Source organism: Asterias rubens, chromosome 20 (assembly GCF_902459465.1).
Source record: "Asterias rubens chromosome 20, eAstRub1.3, whole genome shotgun sequence".
NCBI classification, from domain to species: domain Eukaryota; kingdom Metazoa; phylum Echinodermata; class Asteroidea; order Forcipulatida; family Asteriidae; genus Asterias; species Asterias rubens.
In genome coordinates, this window is record NC_047081.1 from 8,518,354 (window position 1) to 8,539,595 (window position 21,242).

Sequence of the window (21,242 nt, forward strand, 5' to 3'; positions counted from 1 at the left end):
TAGTTTTTGTAGAATTTTTAATAGTTTGTGAAGAAAATGTAAGTATTCTTACAAATATTATGAATTCTCCAAGTTGAAAAAAATAGTTTTCACTATTTTTTTTTTTACAAAATTTATATTATTAATTTGGGTATTTATTTATTTGTTTTTTATCAGTATTACTACTTCTTCTACTTTTTGTGTGATGTGTTTTTTGGAGGGTTTTTTTTTTTTTTGGGGGGGGTGCCAGTAGCTGGTTGTTGTGTTCCTTATTTGGAAACAATATCTCTGAGATAGCATTGTTTAAGCCATACAGCTTGTGTGTATAATAATGTCTCTTAAGACCCAATCGTCAAACCACCAAAGGACACGTGTATTACAAGCTTCCTGGTAACCAACTACCCTCCGTAATTGTGTCAACCTTCATGCAAATTTACTCATGCATATTGCAAATTGCTATGCATGCATAATTTATTAGACGTTCCCAAAAAAAAGTCTGGTTAACGAGAAAATTACGCGACCATAAGATGGGCGCTTGGTCTGTACGCAGACTCGATTATGTTCCATCGATTACTGGTCAGCTCATCATAATTATCAAAACATTGCCTGCTCGCAATGTTGTGGAGTCGTGCGTTTATGATGGTTTTTGGTATGGTTCGCAAAGGATTGGTGATTTTTAAGAAATGATGATAGAAAAGCAAGACTTTGTTGTAAGGAGCAGCTGGATAGCACAAATTAATGTAAAACTCGACTGTGCTAATGTCGGTACAGGTTTCTCCCTTGCTCTACGGTTTCTCCACCAGTGATTAATTGAGGTTTGAACATGGTTGTCCATATTTGCTGACGGTTGTCATCTCGCTGTCAAACCACTCTCTGCCCTCCCTATTGGTGCATAGGTTGTCATGGCAATGACACACAGTAGTGTAAGACAATCAATGTTATACTGTACAGGTACGGGCCTTTGTTGACTATAGTGCGTAATTATTATGAGCAAACTACCAGGCCCTGGCATTGACCATACTCTATGCATTGACTCTGTTCTGATCGTGGCGAGTACGGAATTAAATTCTGCGGGTTCCTAGTAAATGGGTGACCGGTGGTGAGGAGACTTTGCTCGGCTTGGGCGTTGAAGCGGCACTCGGTGGACTAAACAAGCCTCGGACTTTCGTGAGCTGTGTCACTCTTCAATGAACCATGGAGGTATGTATGTAATCAGAGCAATTTAGGGGAACATTTCCGTATTCTGCTACCAGTTTTTCATTCGTTATGAAACAAATTAGTATCTAAGTTACACATGAGATTATTCCTTTTGGTAAAAAAAAACGAAATCCTGGTGGCAGGACACGGAAATCTTTCCCAATTTAGATTGGACAATCGTAAGATATTTGCTCTAGCAATGCAAATAAAAGGCCGTCGGTTCGAATCCTACCAGAGTGTTTACCTTTTTTTTTCAAAGAACTCGGGAAAGTATAATATGCCTACTGAACACGTTGTAAAGCACGTTGCTTATAAAAACACATTGGTGTGGGGTAACTACTTGATCTTTATCCCCGATGCAAATTAAAATCATTATGATGCATGTTTGATTCATTTTTCCACACCCCGCCAGAGGCTATCCAAGTGTTTGAGAAACCAAATTATTTTGATTTTTTTTTCAGGCTACAGTCCTTCCTCAAATAATAACAGTATTCGGCAACGAGACAGACCACCATTGCTACATCTGTAACAAGAAATCTTTCAAATGGAGGCACCATCTTATCCGCCATCAGAAAGTGTCTCACGGAACAGTTTCACCCGAGGTCCTCGTGGCGGCGGGGAAGCAAACTCCCCCACGCGCGAAAAAATACCCGTGTGAGACATGTGGAAGATGTTTCGCCCGTTCAAACAGTCTTAACAACCACGTGCGAACCCACACCAGGGAGAAACCATTCCAATGCGAGATATGCCACAGATGTTTTGGTCAACGAAGCAATCTTGGACGCCATCGGAAGCTGCACACCAATCACAAGCCATTCATGTGTGATATTTGCGGGAAATGCTTCTACCGTAGAGGGAGTGTTTACGGTCACCGGACAATCCACTCCAACGAGAAACCGTTCAAGTGCGATATCTGTGAGCGGCATTTCTCTCATACTGGTGGTTTAAAAACGCACAGGAGGCTTCATTTTAACGAAAAGCCATATCAGTGCGAGACGTGTGGGAAAGCCTTCGCACGTAACAGCATTCTGAAAAGTCACAGGCGGACACACACTCAGGAGAAGCCATTCTCCTGCAAAATTTGCGGGAAATTCTTCGCGTATGAGAACAGCATTAAAGCACATCAGCGTGTGCACAGCAAAGAGAAACCGTATAACTGTAACATTTGCGGGAAGTTCTTCACGTACCTGAGTAGCTTTAAAACCCATCATAGGGTCCACACTAAAGAAAAGCCGTACCCCTGCCTTACGTGTGGTCGCCCCTTCGCTCATAAAAGCAGCCTGACGAAGCACTATAGGGTACACACCAACGAGAAACCGTATCATTGCAGCGAGTGCGGACGCTCCTTCACAAACCTCAGCAACCTTAGGAGCCACGAATGGGTTCACAAGGAGAACCGACCTCACAAATGTGACGTCTGCGGCAAATCATTCTCACACAAGAATATTCTCAAGGTTCACACGAGGATACACGACAACGATAAACCCTACGTCTGCGAGATCTGCTTCAAATCCTTCAGCCAGACTAGCAACCTTAAGCGCCATGTTCAGATGCACGACTCAATTAAGAAAGTCCCGTGTGAGATTTGCGGGAAGACGTTTAGGCAGGACTGGGACTTAAAAGAACACATCAGAGTGCACCTTAGAGAAAAGCCGTTCACATGTGAGACATGCGGAAAAGCTTTCACGCGGAAGGGAAATCTCAAAGAACATCGGCGAGTTCATTCCGAGGTAAAAGAGTTCCACTGCGACATCTGCGGGAAGAGCTTCACCTTCAGGGGAAGTCTACAGAAACATCGTAAGAAACACACTTACTAGTTCTTAAGACCGTTGCAAGTGGACAATTACCTCTTGTGTTTAAAAGTATATGACTAGAGAAACAACCTCATTGAGAAGCTCACATGAGGCCTTTATGTGGACTTTTCCATTTCTTTAAGGGAGGAAGTCATTACACAGTGTAGTCCTTTTGGTAAGTTTTTAAATTATAAATTTTAAATTGTTGATTTTGCTATCCATGTATTGTATACACTGTCTAGTTCAATGATCAAGGTGACAGCCCCAAAGCAATGACGCCATTTTATGCAGGTCTGTAATTTCACTTTTGCGGCGTGAGGCCATTAAATTGTCATTTTGCAAAGGGTTATCCACTTCATTGCAAAACACATCTAAATGAAGCAATTTTGAAGGGTATCACACAATGTTTCGTACAATGGACATACTAAATTCACAGTGAATGAGTGTCATGCTAAAAATGTTATTTTGCCCGAACACTACTTTTTATAGGGATGCGTTTTCGCGGTTGTTGAATTGGCCCTTGTCTATAATCACTGGCCAAATAAATACAGAAACAGTTCGTGAATAATATGGACTCTGTGAAACTTTTGATCGAGGAGAGGTGGAATCATACACTTATCATTTGTTGATTGTGTTCAACAGTGTTTTCAAATCCCTTTGCTGAGATCTGAAACGCGAGATAAGAATCTCTAGACATAATAACAAAGTCCAGACATCTGGAAGTCATCTGGCGAAGACACGATTAATCCATGGAGCAATAAACTATTGCTCCATGATTAATCACAGCCAAGACAATAAACCCAGAAGCTTCATGTATACTGTTTTTTTTTTTTTTTTTTCTTTTAAGCTGCATATAATTATAGGGGCATTACTTATAGGCAACTTAATACATGGTGTTATGGAGAAGGAGGCTTTTCTCCTACATACAGCAGCGAGAAGAAATAGGCTAGACTAAAGGGGTAATAAAGGCCCTTCACATGTTTTTTTTTTTCAAGGGAGAGTGGGCATGCTTTGGTAATTAATCCCAAAACGAATAACCTTAACAACTTACTTGGTATAATCATGAGCAAGGAACATATATAAGAAGTATGAAGCACATCAGCTGTTGATAATAGACACAATTTTGAGAAACGGTTCCTTTTATTGTAAGGGATGTGGTTTACAAGAAAGGGATTCTAAACATTTCTCCTGCGTGTGTGTGGACATAACCGCTCAATATGCGGCAATGTTATCTCAAAACCGCTACCACCTTTCGAACTGCAATTTTTCGCACGTTAGTTTCATTGTATGTATATAACTACATTTGGATTAAAACAATCTGTTGTGTCCCTATATCTTCAACGAGGTTACGGGATTAGGCTAAGCACCAAGTAAAATATTCGAGCAGAACCAAACACCAAATTTAGACAAATTGCATTTAAAGGCAGTGGACACTAATTGTAATTACTCTAAATAACTATTAGCATAAAACCTTACTTAGTGACGAGTAATGGGAAGAGGTTGTTGGTATAAAACATTGTGAGAAACGGCTCCCCCTGAAGTGACATATAGTTTTCGAGAAAGAAGTAATTCATCCACGAATTTGATTTCAAGACCTCAGATTAAGAATTTGAGGTCTCGAAATCAACCATCTAAACGCGCACCACTTGGTGTAACAAGGGTGTTTTTTCTTTCATTGTTATCTCGCAACTTCGACGACCGATTGAGCTCAAATTTTCACAGGTTTGTTATTTTATGCATATGTCGAGATAATAATAATTGAGAAGACTGCATGGTCTTTGACAATTACCAATAGTGTGTGTCTTTAAAGGCCACTATAGTAATTGTCTCGAAACCAGATCAAATAACACACCTGTGAACATTTGCATTCGTCGAAGTTGCCGGGAATAATTGAAGGAAAAACACCAATGTCGCACATGTTGGTGAGTTTTCCGAGGCCCTGAATTCGAGACCTAACATTTGACTCAATTGGTCGTCTAAGTTGCGAGAGAAGAGAATAATATTAAACACCTTCGTCACACAAAGTTGTGTGCTTTCAGATGCTTCATATCGGGACCTCAAAATCTAATTCCGAGGTCCCGAAATCAAAATCAACTATTTTAGAGAAGAATTTCTTCTTTGTCAAAAACTACGTTACTTCAGCAGAGCACGGAGGTATAATTTCTACCTCCATGTTCCGAGGGAGCCGGCCGTTTCTCACAAATGTTTCTGTTCAAACTATCAATAGCTCTCCATTGGTCGTTAACAAGCAAGTTTTAACGCTTACAATTATTGTTATCAGTAATCCGAGTGCCTTGAAACATCAGATACTGATAAGAGCCTTCGACTCGATAACAAGTTCAAACCTGGTCCGTCGTTGCCATCTGGAAGCCGTCTGGCGAAGGTGCAATAATGATGACAACCACGTGCTCATCAGCCTTTGTTTACCACTCCTGCGTGGACATAATTTCGGCGCCGGTGTGGCTTGGTGTACCCATTTTGTTGTGTCTTCGTTGCGAGTTGATGGTTCTTGGAAGTCTCTCGGGGGACTTGAGGGGGAGGGGTGAATAGTTGCTGGTCCTTTTTCCTGGACAAGGGCGGGGGGGGGGGGGCTCTACCACACGGGCGTCAAGTAGGAATTCTTAAAGGGGTGCTCATTGATGGAATTTTACTTTATTTTGTTAAAGGTCAATCCAGAGAGTTTCCTTTTCACATTTTTGCTTTTCGGTTATAATGTCAGAAGGAATCTTGGAAGTTTGTAAATGTTGAGTAATAAGTTCGTTGTTTTTTTAAATAACGCGGGTTTACAAACAAGTTGACATATTATAGTGGTTTCTGTACTATTTATTGGGCTACTTAAATTACACTGGACTATAATGATGTTCAACATGTTAACTTATTTTCTCTTTACGTCAATGTGCAATATTATACCAACAAAAGGGTTTTCTACTATGTACTCGGTTAAATACTTTCAACTTTGATATTGTACATACATTACTTATGTTTAAGTAAATATTTCCTCTCTACTTCATCATTGTGCAAAAGGCAAACTTCTTAGCGAGATCTAACAAACTCGTTGTTTTTAAACAGTGTTCACAAAAAGACTGTTTCTTATACAGTACAAACATTGTACTTTATTTGTGTACCTATTTATACATTTTTGACTTATTTTCTCTATACTTTAATGTGCAATCTTTAAAAAGGATAGTTTACTGTGGGCAGTGCCTACTTGATTGAGAGCTGTATTGATTTTTTGAATTTATTATAGTTGGTACATGTATTCTATAAAACTGAGTGTAGAATTCATTTCTTACTTTTCAAGATCAATTTGTTAACAGTTTTGTAGAACGATAAATGTTGATAGGAAATTATCATGAATTGAACTGTGAATAAGGGCATGACTACTTGTCTGATTTGGTGTCCTTCAGTACGTGTGTGTTTGGTGTGCTGAACATGTACAGCACACGTGCATATGCCATGCTTCGTTTATTATCCACTTGTACTGTACATGTACACGTACATGTACGTATGAACACACACGCCGTATACAGGGAACTACCGGCGGGACAATGTGTACGTACACATACCACGCGTCCGTACAGTATGGACATCCACCTTATAATTTGCATATTAAATGGCACTACGCACGCGCAGTTTATAGACCAAATGGCGCCTTGTTGGGTAGGCAATCTGGTGTAATTTACCAACCATGGATAGAGTGTACTATGCATAGATCCACTCGATCTGCCAAACTTCCAATAGGCATACTTACCTGGCTCAGGAGATACCGTGATCAACAAGGCGGTTCTCCCATGGCGAGGCCTATCCATTGCACTTCGGACGGGTTGACCTATGCGATTCCCCCAAATGTGGGGAACTCGGGAGTACAATTTCTGATAGTGGGGACTGCGTTCGCGCTCTCCCTGATAAACAAGTCCAAAGATAGAACAAAATTTAATGAAAATAACTTATTACTGTAAGTTATGTATTCTTCGCAACAATCTTTATCGCGCTTGTCTAGAAACAGTTGCATGATTACAATGGAAACGTTAAATTGAAGTTTCGTCAACATTTTGTCGAGGTCCATCGTTTTATGGAGGATTATTAAATAAGGATGTATTTTCACCTAGTATTGGTGAAAGAAAAGAGTGTAAGCTAATGTTTTGTTTTGCAAAAGAAGTCCATGGCCTGACGTACATGTGTAAATACGCCGCCCGGCCTTAGCACGGTCTCTCTCGAAGGCACACAACAACAAACATGCAGGTAGATGAAGTTTAACGTGAGCATTAAAGTGGAACACATGATCGAATAGAGAAAGAGTCAGAAAGCGCCCAGGAAAAGCAAGAGGTAAACAATGAAGAGAGAGTGAATGGGATGGGGTATGGGACCACAAGATGCTTCAAGTGACAAAGGACAAGCTGTGATGAGGATGCTTTTGGGGGTAACTTATAAAATGAGCAAGCTGGGGAAATTGATGATGACGTCTGGCGTAATGACGTCAAATGCCGTCTAATTTGAATATAAAAATTCACTACGCATGCGCAGTATATAGGTCAAATACTACCATTTTATCCAACCATGGATAGAGTGTACATCGCATAGATCCGGTCATTCTGCCCAACGACCAACAAGCATACTTACCTGGCTCAGGAGATACCGTGATCAATAAGGCGGTTCTCCCATGGCGAGGCCTATCCATTGCACTTCGGACGGGTTGACCTATGCGATTCCCCCAAATGTGGGGAACTCGGGAGTACAATTTCTGATAGTGGGGACTGCGTTCGCGCTCTCCCTGATAAACAAATCCAAAAGTAGAACTTGTGGTGATTAATGGTACAGCATTGGTGGCAGAAGCACCTTTACCACTTGGTCAAACAGCTCCCGAGGTACTAAAGAGTCATTCCAAATATCATTGACTATGTTTATTTTCTTTCTCGCTAGCTTTGTAACGAGATGGTGTCCAGCCCCACTAGAGGGAGCTTATCGAAAACGTTGTGTATAAGAATTCACTCCGCGGCCCGGTGGTAGAAAAATGTGCTGAATCTTTTCTCAAAAAAATGTTCGGTGAACAGTCCGATTCTACCTCCATGGTCCGACGTTACGATTCTATTGAGTATTTCTCGAGGTTTAATGACAACACAACACACATGAACAGGTGCATAAAGTTATAAGGAGCTAAGCAATGAAATACATGAAAGCTCACAACATGAACAAGCAAGGGGTAATCTAATGAATAGGAGGACACAGGGAAGGGGAATGGTTTGACCGCAAGAAGTGGAAACACAAAGGTGGGATGTGGTTGCGTTTTAGTGTGTGTATGTCAATATTTTTTTCAACAAAAAGGGAAGGGGAGATTGATGATGACGTCTGACGACGATGACGTCATAACGCATCTAATTAGCATATTAAATTGCACTACGCATGCGCAGTATATGAAGCAAATGAAACGACAAGCGGTTGTAAAAGTATCCAACCATGTATAGAGTGTACATCGCATAGATCCGGTCATTCTGCCAAACGACTAACAAGCATACTTACCTGGCTCAGGAGATACCGTGATCAATCAGGCGGTTCTCCCATCGCGAGGCCTATCCATTGCACTTCGGACGGGTTGACCTATGCGATTCCCCCAAATGTGGGGAACTCGGGAGTACAATTTCTGATAGTGGGGACTGCGTTCGCGCTCTCCCTGATATACAAATCCAAAAACAGAACGTGTGATCGGTGGTACAGCATTGGTGGCAGAAGCTCCTCTTCCATCATGGTCGGTCAAACAACTTCCGATGTCCTTGTTTGAGAGCCCCTTCAAAGTTGATTATTTTGACGTCCCCCTGCCCCACCAGAGCAAGCTTTAATCGTAACGTTGTGGATAAGAACTCACTCCGCGGCCCGGTGGTGAAGTTTGTAAAAGACCAACCATGAATTATTCCACCTCCGTGGACACCATGGAGTCAGCTGAAGTAGTAGTCCCAGCCGATCCTTCCGCCCAGGTAGTTCTTTTCAGAACCGAGAAGTCTCCCGAATTCCGAAAATCTACTCCGCGGTACTACAGAGAAGTCTCACAAATTCCTAAAATCTACTCTTCAGAAGAACCTAATCTACCTGCTGGATAGTGAAAATAGAACTTGTGATAAAGATACTGCATTGCTTGGTGGCAGAAGCTCCTTTACCACCATAGTCGGTCAAACAACTTCCTAGGTCCTTTTTTAAGAGCCCCTCCGAACTTGATAATTTTTTTCCGCGCTAGCAAGTGGAGATGGCGTCCTGCCGCTCACTAAAGCGAGCTTATCGAAACGTTATAAATTAGAACTCACTCCGCGGCCCGGTGGTGAAGTTTGTAACGAGAGGTTCTCTACAGACCAACCATGAATTCTACCTCCATGGGCACCAGGACGGGAGAGAGCGTAGCACAGTAATCTGTTTTCTCACGCTTGAGTGCTCCCGTCCTGGATGTTGTGGACCGCATGGTGATATATAATTGATTCAAGTCCCAGTCCACATGATGAGGGTCCTTTTTATTTACAGTCCCATCGCCTAAACATCAGACCACTTTTGCGATGTTGGCATCCCCAACCTATCCCCCCTGTGCCTGGCCATTCTCGGGACCACAATCGCTACATTTTGAAGTCGGATATGATTTTTTAGGATCTCTCGCACGAGAATGGGCTTGAATCGAGTCTATCACAAGGCTCCCACACCATACAACGTGTACAAACGACATCACTCCGTTGTCGTACAGACCGGACGTTGTTTCACCAAAATAGCGTTCCCAATCTCTTCACGACGGAGTCTACTTCAGTTTGGCGCATGGCCGCATGCGTCGATCGATTTTCCTGCTCCCTTACACTGATCTATATTATATACAATCAGTAATTCCTTATAGCGTATTTTTCCCCCGGGAAAGATGAGGCCACTAAGCATTAATGTACGTGTTGTACATGTACTGTACCGTCTTTCTCGAATGGGCGCAACCAACCAAGCATGTCTAGAATACCCTCTATACACGTGTACTTGTATTGCATCTCGATGCAAACTCCATGCGCTAACATGTAGCGTCCTCCGTCTTTCGATTGGGACGACGGTAAGGCCATGAAGTTTTCCTCCATGAGGCACACGTTGTTATTGTACCTCATCTTCCCTGGTGACAAAAAACACACGCTTATAATTTGTTTACCGTCCTGTGTCCCTACCGTGGTCTTTCGAAAGCACGCTATTCACAGAACCGAGAAGTCTCCCGAATTCCGAAATCTACTCCACGGTACTACAAAAATGTCTCACATCATCATCATCATCTTCAGATACTGTGAAGAAACCTCCTTTGGAGTATACTCGCACATTGGTTGAGGTGCAAACTAGCAGGTGCAGACATAAACTCAAGGCATAAAAAAATCTACTCTTTGGAAGAACCTAATCTACCTGTTGGTTAGTAGAAACACGGGTTATAAAATACCGCAAACCAAATCTAGAAAAATGTGCTGAATCTTTTCTCCAAAAAAAGTTTGGTGGACAGTCCGATTCTACCTCAATGGTCCGACGTTACGATTCTATTGAGTATTTCTCGAGGTTTAATGACAACACAACACACATGAGCAGGTACATAAAGTTTTAAGGAGATAAGCAATGAAATACATGAAAGCACACAACATGAACAAGCAAGGGGTAATCTAACGAATAGGAAACAAGAAAGGGGGATGGTTTGACCGCAAGAAGTGGGAAACACAAAGGATACAGGTGGGGTGTGGTTGCGTTTTTGTGTGTGATGTCAAAATATTTTCAACAAAAAGGAAAGGGGGGATTGATGATGACGTCTGGCGACGATGACGTCATTACGCATCTAATTGCATATTAAATTGCACTACGCATGCGCAGTGTATACATGAAATAGCACCATTTTGAATCGGCAAGCGGGTGTAAAATAATCCAACCATGGATCGATTGTACATCGCAAAGATGCTATCGTTCCGCCCAACAACTATCAAGCATACTTACCTGGCTCAGAAGATACCGTGATCATTAAGGCGGTTCTCCCATGGCGAGGCCTATCCATTGCACTTCGGACGGGTTGACCTATGCGATTCCCCCAAATGTGGGGAACTCGGGAGTACAATTTCTGATAGTGGGGACTGCGTTCGCGCTCTCCCTGATAAAGAAATCCAAAAATAGAACTTGTGATTGATGGCACAGCGTTGGTGGCAGAAGCTCCGTTTAACCATGGTCTAACAGCTTCCGGTGTCCTTTTTTTTTAAGAGATCATCCGAATTTGATCATGATTTTCTTTCCTCGCTATAGCAAGATGGAGATGACGTCCTGTCTCACTAGAGCAAGCTTTAATCGAAACGTTGTGGATAAGAACTCACTCCGCGGCCCGGTGATGAAGTTTGTAACGAGAGGTTCTCTATATATAGACCAACCATGAATTATTCTACCTCCATGGAACAACCATGGAGTAAGCTGAAGTAGTAGTCCCAGCCGATCCTTCCGCCCACAGGTAGTTCTTTTCAGAACCGAGAAGTCTCCCGAATTCCGAAAATCTACTCCGCGGTACTTACTACAGAGAAGTCTCACAAATTCCAAAAATCTACTTTTTGGTAGAACCTAAGCTACCTGCTGGATAGTAGAAACACGGGTTAGTACCGCAAACCAAATCTAGAAAAATATGTTCGGTGGACAGTCCGATTCGACCTCCATGGTCCGACGTTATGATTCTATTGAGTATTTTCAGAGGTTTAATGACAACACAACACACATGAGCAGGTACATAAAGTTATAAGGAGATAAGCAATGAAATACATGAAAGCACACAACATCAACAAGCAAGGGGTAATCACATGAACAGGAGGACACTGTGAAGGGGGATGGTTTGACCGCCAGAAGTGGGAAACACAAAGGATACAGGTGGGGTGTGGTTGCGTTTTTGTGTGTGATGTCAAAATATTTTCAACAAAAAGGGAAGGGGAGATTGATGATGACGTCTGGCGACGATGACGTCATTACGCATCTAATTGCATATTAAATTGCACTACGCATGCGCAGTATATACATGAAATAGCACCATTTTGAATCGGCAAGCGGGTGTAAAATAATCCAACCATGGATCGATTGTACATCGCAAAGATGCTATCGTTCCGCCCAACAACTTATAAAGCATACTTACCTGGCTCAGGAGATACCGTGATCATTAAGGCGATTCTCCCATGGCGAGGCCTATCCATTGCACTTCGGACGGGATGACCTATGCGATTCCCCCAAATGTGGGGAACTCGGGAGTACAATTTCTGATAGTGGGGACTGCGTTCGCGCTCTCCCTGATAAAGAAATCCAAAAATAGAACTTGTGATTGATGGCACAGCGTTGGTGGCAGAAGCTCCGTTTAACCATGGTCTGACAGCTTCCGGTGTCCTTTTTTTTAAGAGTCCATCCGAATTTGATCATGATTTTCATTCCTCGCTATAGCAAGATGGAGATGACGTCCTGTCTCACTAGAGCAAGCTTTAATCGAAACGTTGTGAATAAGAACTCACTCCGCGGCCCGGTGATGAAGTTTGTAACGAGAGGTTCTCTATATAGACCAACCATGAATTATTCTACCTCCATGGAACAACCATGGAGTAAGCTGAAGTAGTAGTCCCAGCCGATCCTTCCGCCCACAGTTAGTTCTTTTCAGAACCGAGAAGTCTCCCGAATTCCGAAAATCTACTCCGCGGTACTTACTACAGAGAAGTCTCACAAATTCCAAAAATCTACTTTTTGGTAGAACCTAAGCTACCTGCTGGATAGTAGAAACACGGGTTAGTACCGCAAACCAAATCTAGAAAAATTTGCTGAATCTTTTCTCAAACAAAATATGTTCGGTGGACAGTCCGATTCGACCTCCATGGTCCGACGTTATGATTCTATTGAGTATTTTCGGAGATTTAATGACAACACAACACACATGAGCAGGTACATAAAGTTATAAGGAGATAAGCAATGAAATACATGAAAGCACACAACATGAACAAGCAAGGGGTAATCTAATGAACAGGAGGACACTGTGAAGGGGGATGGTTTGACCGCCAGAAGTGGGAAACACAAAGGATACAGGTGGGGTGTGGTTGCGTTTTTGTGTGTGATGTCAAAATATTTTCAACAAAAAGGGAAGGGGAGATTGATGATGACGTCTGGCGACGATGACGTCATTACGCATCTAATTGCATATTAAATTGCACTACGCATGCGCAGTATATACATGAAATAGCACCATTTTGAATCGGCAAGCGGGTGTAAAATAATCCAACCATGGATCGATTGTACATCGCAAAGATGCTATCGTTCCGCCCAACAACATATCAAGCATACTTACCTGGCTCAGGAGATACCGTGATCATTAAGGCGGTTCTCCCATGGCGAGGCCTATCCATTGCACTTCGGACGGGTTGACCTATGCGATTCCCCCAAATGTGGGGAACTCGGGAGTACAATTTCTGATAGTGGGGACTGCGTTCGCGCTCTCCCTGATAAAGAAATCCAAAAATAGAACTTGTGATTGATGGCACAGCGTTGGTGGCAGAAGCTCCGTTTAACAATGGTCTAACAGCTTCCGGTGTCCTTTTTTTTTAAGAGATCATCCGAATTTGATCATGATTTTCTTTCCTCGCTATAGCAAGATGGAGATGACGTCCTGTCTCACTAGAGCAAGCTTTAATCGAAACGTTGTGAATAAGAACTCACTCCGCGGCCCGGTGATGAAGTTTGTAACGAGAGGTTCTCTATATATAGACCAACCATGAATTATTCTACCTCCATGGAACAACCATGGAGTAAGCTGAAGTAGTAGTCCCAGCCGATCCTTCCGCCCACAGTTAGTTCTTTTCAGAACCGAGAAGTCTCCCGAATTCCGAAAATCTACTCCGCGGTACGTACTACAGAGAAGTCTCACAAATTCCAAAAATCTACTTTTTGGTAGAACCTAAGCTACCTGCTGGATAATAGAAACACGGGTTAGTACCGCAAACCAAATCTAGAAAAATTTGCTGAATCTTTTCTCAAACAAAATATGTTCGGTGGACAGTCCGATTCGACCTCCATGGTCCGACGTTATGATTCTATTGAGTATTTTCGGAGATTTAATGACAACACAACACACATGAGCAGGTACATAAAGTTATAAGGAGATAAGCAATGAAATACATGAAAGCACACAACATGAACAAGCAAGGGGTAATCTAATGAACAGGACACTGTGAAGGGGGATGGTTTGACCGCCAGAAGTGGGAAACACAAGGTACAGGTGGGGTGTGGTTGCGTTTTTGTGTGTGATGTCAAAATATTTTCAACAAAAAGGGAAGGGGAGATTGATGATGACGTCTGGCGACGATGACGTCATTACGCATCTAATTGCATATTAAATTGCACTACGCATGCGCAGTATATACATGAAATAGCACCATTTTGAATCGGCAAGCGGGTGTAAAATAATCCAACCATGGATCGATTGTACATCGCAAAGATGCTATCGTTCCGCCCAACAACATATCAAGCATACTTACCTGGCTCAGGAGATACCGTGATCATTAAGGCGGTTCTCCCATGGCGAGGCCTATCCATTGCACTTCGGACGGGTTGACCTATGCGATTCCCCCAAATGTGGGGAACTCGGGAGTACAATTTCTGATAGTGGGGACTGCGTTCGCGCTCTCCCTGATAGACAAATCCAAAAATAGAACTTGTGATTGATGGTACAGCATTGGTGGTAGAAGCTCCTTTACCACCATGGTCCAACAGCTTCCGATGTCCTTTATTTTAAGAGTCCCTCCAAATATTATCATGATTTTCTATACTCGGTAGCAAGATGGAGGTGACGTCCTCCTGCCTCACTAGAGCAAGCTTTAATCGTAACGTTGTTAATAAGAACTCACTCCGCGGCCAGGTGGTGAAGTTTGAAACGACAGGTTCTCTATAGACCAACCATGAATTATTCTACCTCCATGGAACAACCATGGAGTAAGCTGAAGTAGTCCAAGCCGGTCGCGAGGGGTCGTGAGTTGCCGGTATTTAGTGCGACCCGTCCAAGCCGATCCTTCCGCCCCGGTAGTTCTTTTCTGAACCGAGAAATCTCCCGAATTCCGAAAATCTACTCCGCGGTTGTACAGAGAAGTCTCACAAATTCCAAAAATCTACTCTTTGGAAGAACCTTATCTAACTTACAAGTTGAAACACACATTGGCAAGTAGAAATACACATGAGGTTAAAATACCGCAAACCAAATCCAGAAAAATGGGCTGTATCTTTTCTCAAAAAAATGTTCGGTGGACAGTCCGATTCTACCTCCATGGTCCGACATTACGATTCTATTGAGTATTTCTCGAGGTTTAATGACAACACAACACACATGAGCAGGTACATAAAGTTTTAAGGAGATAAGCAATGAAATACATGAAAGCACACAACATGAACAAGCAAGGGGTAATCTAACGAATAGGAAACAAGAAAGGGGGATGGTTTGACCGCAAGAAGTGGGAAACACAAAGGATACAGGTGGGGTGTGGTTGCGTTTTTGTGTGTGATGTCAAAATATTTTCAACAAAAAGGGAAGGGGAGATTGATGATGACGTCTGGCGACGATGACGTCATTACGCATCTAATTGCATATTAAATTGCACTACGCATGCGCAGTATATACATGAAATAGCACCATTTTGAATCGGCAAGCGGGTGTAAAATAATCCAACCATGGATCGATTGTACATCGCAAAGATGCTATCGTTCCGCCCAACAACTTATCAAGCATACTTACCTGGCTCAGGAGATACCGTGATCATTAAGGCGGTTCTCCCATGGCGAGGCCTATCCATTGCACTTCGGACGGGTTGACCTATGCGATTCCCCCAAATGTGTGGAACTCGGGAGTACAATTTCTGATAGTGGGGACTGCGTTCGCGCTCTCCCTGATAAACAAATCCAAAAATAGAACTTGTGATTGATGGCACAGCGTTGGTGGCAGAAGCTCCGTTTAACCATGGACTAACAGCTTCCGGTGTCCTTTTTTTTTAAAGAGTCCATCCGAATTTGATCATGATGTTCTTTCCTCGCTATAGCAAGATGGAGATGACGTCCTGTCTCACTAGAGCAAGCTTTAATCGAAATGTTGTGAATAAGAACTCACTCCGCGGCCCGGTGATGAAGTTTGTAACGAGAGGTTCTCTATATATAGACCAACCATGAATTATTCTACCTCCATGGAACAACCATGGAGTAAGCTGAAGTAGTAGTCCCAGCCGATCCTTCCGCCCACAGGTAGTTCTTTTCAGAACCGAGAAGTCTCCCGAATTCCGAAAATCTACTCCGCGGTACTTACTACAGAAAGTAGAAATACACATGAGGTTATATACCGCAAACCAAATCCAGAAAAATGGGCTGTATCTTTTCTCAAACAAAATGTTCGGTGGACAGTCCGATTCTACCTCCATGGTCCGACATTACGATTCTATTGAGTATTTCTCGAGGTTTAATGACAACACAACACACATGAGCAGGTACATAAAGTTTTAAGGAGATAAGCAATGAAATACATGAAAGCACACAACATGAACAAGCAAGGGGTAATCTAACGAATAGCAAACAAGAAAGGGGGATGGTTTGACCGCAAGAAGTGGGAAACACAAAGGATACAGGTGGGGTGTGGTTGCGTTTTTGTGTGTGATGTCAAAATATTTTCAACAAAAAGGGAAGGGGAGATTGTTGATGACGTCTGGCGACGATGACGTCATTACGCATCTAATTGCATATTAAATTGCACTACGCATGCGCAGTATATACATGAAATAGCACCATTTTGAATCGGCAAGCGGGGGTAAAATAATCCAACCATGGATCGATTGTACATCGCAAAGATGCTATCGTTCCGCCCAACAACTTATCAAGCATACTTACCTGGCTCAGGAGATACCGTGATCATTAAGGCGGTTCTCCCATGGCGAGGCCTATCCATTGCACTTCGGACGGGTTGACCTATGCGATTCCCCCAAATGTGGGGAACTCGGGAGTACAATTTCTGATAGTGGGGACTGCGTTCGCGCTCTCCCTGATAAACAAATCCAAAAATAGAACTTGTGATTGATGGCACAGCGTTGGTGGCAGAAGCTCCGTTTAACCATGGTCTAACAGCTTCCGGTGTCCTTTTTTTTAAGAGTCCATCCGAATTTGATCATGATTTTCATTCCTCGCTATAGCAAGATGGAGATGACGCCTGTCTCACTAGAGCAAGCTTTAATCGAAACGTTGTGAATAAGAACTCACTCCGCGGCCCGGTGATGAAGTTTGTAACGAGAGGTTTTCTATATAGACCAACCATGAATTATTCTACCTCCATGGAACAACCATGGAGTAAGCTGAAGTAGTAGTCCCAGCCGATCCTTCCGCCCACAGGTAGTTCTTTTCAGAACCGAGAAGTCTCCCGAATTCCGAAAATCTACTCCGCGGTACTTACTACAGAGAAGTAGAAATACACATGAGGTTATATACCGCAAACCAAATCCAGAAAAATGGGCTGTATCTTTTCTCAAACAAATGTTCGGTGGACAGTCCGATTCTACCTCCATGGTCCGACATTACGATTCTATTGAGTATTTCTCGAGGTTTAATGACAACACAACACACATGAGCAGGTACATAAAGTTTTAAGGAGATAAGCAATGAAATACATGAAAGCACACAACATGAACAAGCAAGGGGTAATCTAACGAATAGCAAACAAGAAAGGGGGATGGTTTGACCGCAAGAAGTGGGAAACACAAAGGATACAGGTGGGGTGTGGTTGCGTTTTTGTGTGTGATGTCAAAACATTTTCAACAAAAAGGGAAGGGGAGATTGTTGATGACGTCTGGCGACGATGACGTCATTACGCATCTAATTGCATATTAAATTGCACTACGCATGCGCAGTATATACATGAAATAGCACCATTTTGAATCAGCAAGCGGGGGTAAAATAATCCAACCATGGATCGATTGTACATCGCAAAGATGCTATCGTTCCGCCCAACAACTTATCAAGCATACTTACCTGGCTCAGGAGATACCGTGATCATTAAGGCGGTTCTCCCATGGCGAGGCCTATCCATTGCACTTCGGACGGGTTGACCTATGCGATTCCCCCAAATGTGGGGAACTCGGGAGTACAATTTCTGATAGTGGGGACTGCGTTCGCGCTCTCCCTGATAAACAAATCCAAAAATAGAACTTGTGATTGATGGCACAGCGTTGGTGGCAGAAGCTCCGTTTAACCATGGACTAACAGCTTCCGGTGTCCTTTTTTTTTAAAGAGTCCATCCGAATTTGATCATGATGTTCTTTCCTCGCTATAGCAAGATGGAGATGACGTCCTGTCTCACTAGAGCAAGCTTTAATCGAAATGTTGTGAATAAGAACTCACTCCGCGGCCCGGTGATGAAGTTTGTAACGAGAGGTTCTCTATATATAGACCAACCATGAATTATTCTACCTCCATGGAACAACCATGGAGTAAGCTGAAGTAGTAGTCCCAGCCGATCCTTCCGCCCACAGGTAGTTCTTTTCAGAACCGAGAAGTCTCCCGAATTCCGAAAATCTACTCCGCGGTACTTACTACAGAAAGTAGAAATACACATGAGGTTATATACCGCAAACCAAATCCAGAAAAATGGGCTGTATCTTTTCTCAAACAAAATGTTCGGTGGACAGTCCGATTCTACCTCCATGGTCCGACATTACGATTCTATTGAGTATTTCTCGAGGTTTAATGACAACACAACACACATGAGCAGGTACATAAAGTTTTAAGGAGATAAGCAATGAAATACATGAAAGCACACAACATGAACAAGCAAGGGGTAATCTAACGAATAGCAAACAAGAAAGGGGGATGGTTTGACCGCAAGAAGTGGGAAACACAAAGGATACAGGTGGGGTGTGGTTGCGTTTTTGTGTGTGATGTCAAAATATTTTCAACAAAAAGGGAAGGGGAGATTGTTGATGACGTCTGGCGACGATGACGTCATTACGCATCTAATTGCATATTAAATTGCACTACGCATGCGCAGTATATACATGAAATAGCACCATTTTGAATCGGCAAGCGGGGGTAAAATAATCCAACCATGGATCGATTGTACATCGCAAAGATGCTATCGTTCCGCCCAACAACTTATCAAGCATACTTACCTGGCTCAGGAGATACCGTGATCATTAAGGCGGTTCTCCCATGGCGAGGCCTATCCATTGCACTTCGGACGGGTTGACCTATGCGATTCCCCCAAATGTGGGGAACTCGGGAGTACAATTTCTGATAGTGGGGACTGCGTTCGCGCTCTCCCTGATAAACAAATCCAAAAATAGAACTTGTGATTGATGGCACAGCGTTGGTGGCAGAAGCTCCGTTTAACCATGGTCTAACAGCTTCCGGTGTCCTTTTTTTTAAGAGTCCATCCGAATTTGATCATGATTTTCATTCCTCGCTATAGCAAGATGGAGATGACGCCTGTCTCACTAGAGCAAGCTTTAATCGAAACGTTGTGAATAAGAACTCACTCCGCGGCCCGGTGATGAAGTTTGTAACGAGAGGTTTTCTATATAGACCAACCATGAATTATTCTACCTCCATGGAACAACCATGGAGTAAGCTGAAGTAGTAGTCCCAGCCGATCCTTCCGCCCACAGGTAGTTCTTTTCAGAACCGAGAAGTCTCCCGAATTCCGAAAATCTACTCCGCGGTACTTACTACAGAGAAGTAGAAATACACATGAGGTTATATACCGCAAACCAAATCCAGAAAAATGGGCTGTATCTTTTCTCAAACAAATGTTCGGTGGACAGTCCGATTCTACCTCCATGGTCCGACATTACGATTCTATTGAGTATTTCTCGAGGTTTAATGACAACACAACACACATGAGCAGGTACATAAAGTTTTAAGGAGATAAGCAATGAAATACATGAAAGCACACAACATGAACAAGCAAGGGGTAATCTAACGAATAGCAAACAAGAAAGGGGGATGGTTTGACCGCAAGAAGTGGGAAACACAAAGGATACAGGTGGGGTGTGGTTGCGTTTTTGTGTGTGATGTCAAAACATTTTCAACAAAAAGGGAAGGGGAGATTGTTGATGACGTCTGGCGACGATGACGTCATTACGCATCTAATTGCATATTAAATTGCACTACGCATGCGCAGTATATACATGAAATAGCACCATTTTGAATCAGCAAGCGGGGGTAAAATAATCCAACCATGGATCGATTGTACATCGCAAAGATGCTATCGTTCCGCCCAACAACTTATCAAGCATACTTACCTGGCTCAGGAGATACCGTGATCATTAAGGCGGTTCTCCCATGGCGAGGCCTATCCATTGCACTTCGGACGGGTTGACCTATGCGATTCCCCCAAATGTGGGGAACTCGGGAGTACAATTTCTGATAGTGGGGACTGCGTTCGCGCTCTCCCTGATAAACAAAACCAAAAATAGAACTTGTGATTGATGGCACAGCGTTGGTGGCAGAAGCTCCGTTTAACCATGGTCTAACAGCTTCCGGTGTCCTTTTTTTTTAAGAGTCCATCCGAATTTGATCATGATTTTCTTTCCTCGCTATAGCAAGATGGAGATGACGTCCTGTCTCACTAGAGCAAGCTTTAATCGAAACGTGGTGAATAAGAACTCACTCCGCGGCCCGGTGATGAAGTTTGTAACGAGAGGTTCTCTATAGACCAACCATGAATTATTCTACCTCCATGGAACAACCATGGAGTAAGCTGAAGTAGTAGTCCCAGCCGATCCTTCCGCCCACAGGTAGTTCTTTTCAGAACCGAGAAGTATCCCGAATTCAGAAAATCTACTCCGCGGTACTTACTACAGAGAAGTCTCACAAATTCCAAAAATCTACTTTTTGGTAGAACCTAAGCTACCTGCTGGATAGTAGAAACACGGGTTAGTACCGCAAACCAAATCTAGAAAAATTTGCTGAATCTTTTCTCAAACAAAATATGTTCGGTGGACAGTCCGATTCGACCTCCATGGTCCGACGTTATGATTCTATTGAGTATTTTCGGAGATTTAATGACAACACAACACACATGAGCAGGTACATAAAGTTATAAGGAGATAAGCAATGAAATACATGAAAGCACACAACATGAACAAGCAAGGGGTAATCTAATGAACAGGAGGACACTGTGAAGGGGGATGGTTTGACCGCCAGAAGTGGAAAACACCCAGGATACAGGTGGGGTGTGGTTGCGTTTTTGTGTGTGATGTCAAAATATTTTCAACAAAAAGGGAA

The 21,242-nt window shown here is 42.8% G+C and overlaps 1 protein-coding gene and 12 non-coding genes across 13 annotated transcripts; all 13 read left to right on the top strand.

Moving 5' to 3' along the window:
• The first annotated feature begins 1,035 nt into the window (after positions 1 to 1,035).
• On the top strand, positions 1,036 to 3,283 carry LOC117303906 (zinc finger protein OZF-like). Its single transcript, XM_033788358.1, has 2 exons — positions 1,036 to 1,179; positions 1,638 to 3,283. Exons 1-2 carry the CDS (start codon positions 1,174 to 1,176, stop codon positions 2,991 to 2,993), a joined length of 1,362 nt encoding a protein of 453 aa, XP_033644249.1. The 5' UTR covers positions 1,036 to 1,173; the 3' UTR covers positions 2,994 to 3,283.
• Positions 3,284 to 6,712: 3,429 nt separating this feature from the next.
• LOC117304149 lies at positions 6,713 to 6,874 on the top strand. Its single transcript, XR_004520570.1, has one exon. It is a non-coding gene; the product is annotated as a U1 spliceosomal RNA (small nuclear RNA).
• A 707-nt stretch (positions 6,875 to 7,581) lies between these two features.
• Positions 7,582 to 7,743, top strand: LOC117304157. Its single transcript, XR_004520577.1, has one exon. It is a non-coding gene; the product is annotated as a U1 spliceosomal RNA (small nuclear RNA).
• Positions 7,744 to 8,478: 735 nt separating this feature from the next.
• LOC117304155 lies at positions 8,479 to 8,640 on the top strand. The gene has a single exon (XR_004520576.1). It is a non-coding gene; the product is annotated as a U1 spliceosomal RNA (small nuclear RNA).
• Positions 8,641 to 10,929: 2,289 nt separating this feature from the next.
• Positions 10,930 to 11,091, top strand: LOC117304153. The gene has a single exon (XR_004520574.1). It is a non-coding gene; the product is annotated as a U1 spliceosomal RNA (small nuclear RNA).
• Positions 11,092 to 12,094: 1,003 nt separating this feature from the next.
• Positions 12,095 to 12,256, top strand: LOC117304152. The gene has a single exon (XR_004520573.1). It is a non-coding gene; the product is annotated as a U1 spliceosomal RNA (small nuclear RNA).
• A 1,026-nt stretch (positions 12,257 to 13,282) lies between these two features.
• On the top strand, positions 13,283 to 13,444 carry LOC117304158. Its single transcript, XR_004520578.1, has one exon. It is a non-coding gene; the product is annotated as a U1 spliceosomal RNA (small nuclear RNA).
• Positions 13,445 to 14,468: 1,024 nt separating this feature from the next.
• Positions 14,469 to 14,630, top strand: LOC117304159. Its single transcript, XR_004520579.1, has one exon. It is a non-coding gene; the product is annotated as a U1 spliceosomal RNA (small nuclear RNA).
• Positions 14,631 to 15,715: 1,085 nt separating this feature from the next.
• Positions 15,716 to 15,877, top strand: LOC117304154. The gene has a single exon (XR_004520575.1). It is a non-coding gene; the product is annotated as a U1 spliceosomal RNA (small nuclear RNA).
• A 974-nt stretch (positions 15,878 to 16,851) lies between these two features.
• Positions 16,852 to 17,013, top strand: LOC117304145. Its single transcript, XR_004520566.1, has one exon. It is a non-coding gene; the product is annotated as a U1 spliceosomal RNA (small nuclear RNA).
• A 969-nt stretch (positions 17,014 to 17,982) lies between these two features.
• On the top strand, positions 17,983 to 18,144 carry LOC117304146. The gene has a single exon (XR_004520567.1). It is a non-coding gene; the product is annotated as a U1 spliceosomal RNA (small nuclear RNA).
• Positions 18,145 to 19,118: 974 nt separating this feature from the next.
• On the top strand, positions 19,119 to 19,280 carry LOC117304147. The gene has a single exon (XR_004520568.1). It is a non-coding gene; the product is annotated as a U1 spliceosomal RNA (small nuclear RNA).
• A 969-nt stretch (positions 19,281 to 20,249) lies between these two features.
• On the top strand, positions 20,250 to 20,411 carry LOC117304148. Its single transcript, XR_004520569.1, has one exon. It is a non-coding gene; the product is annotated as a U1 spliceosomal RNA (small nuclear RNA).
• The last annotated feature ends 831 nt before the right edge of the window (positions 20,412 to 21,242 follow it).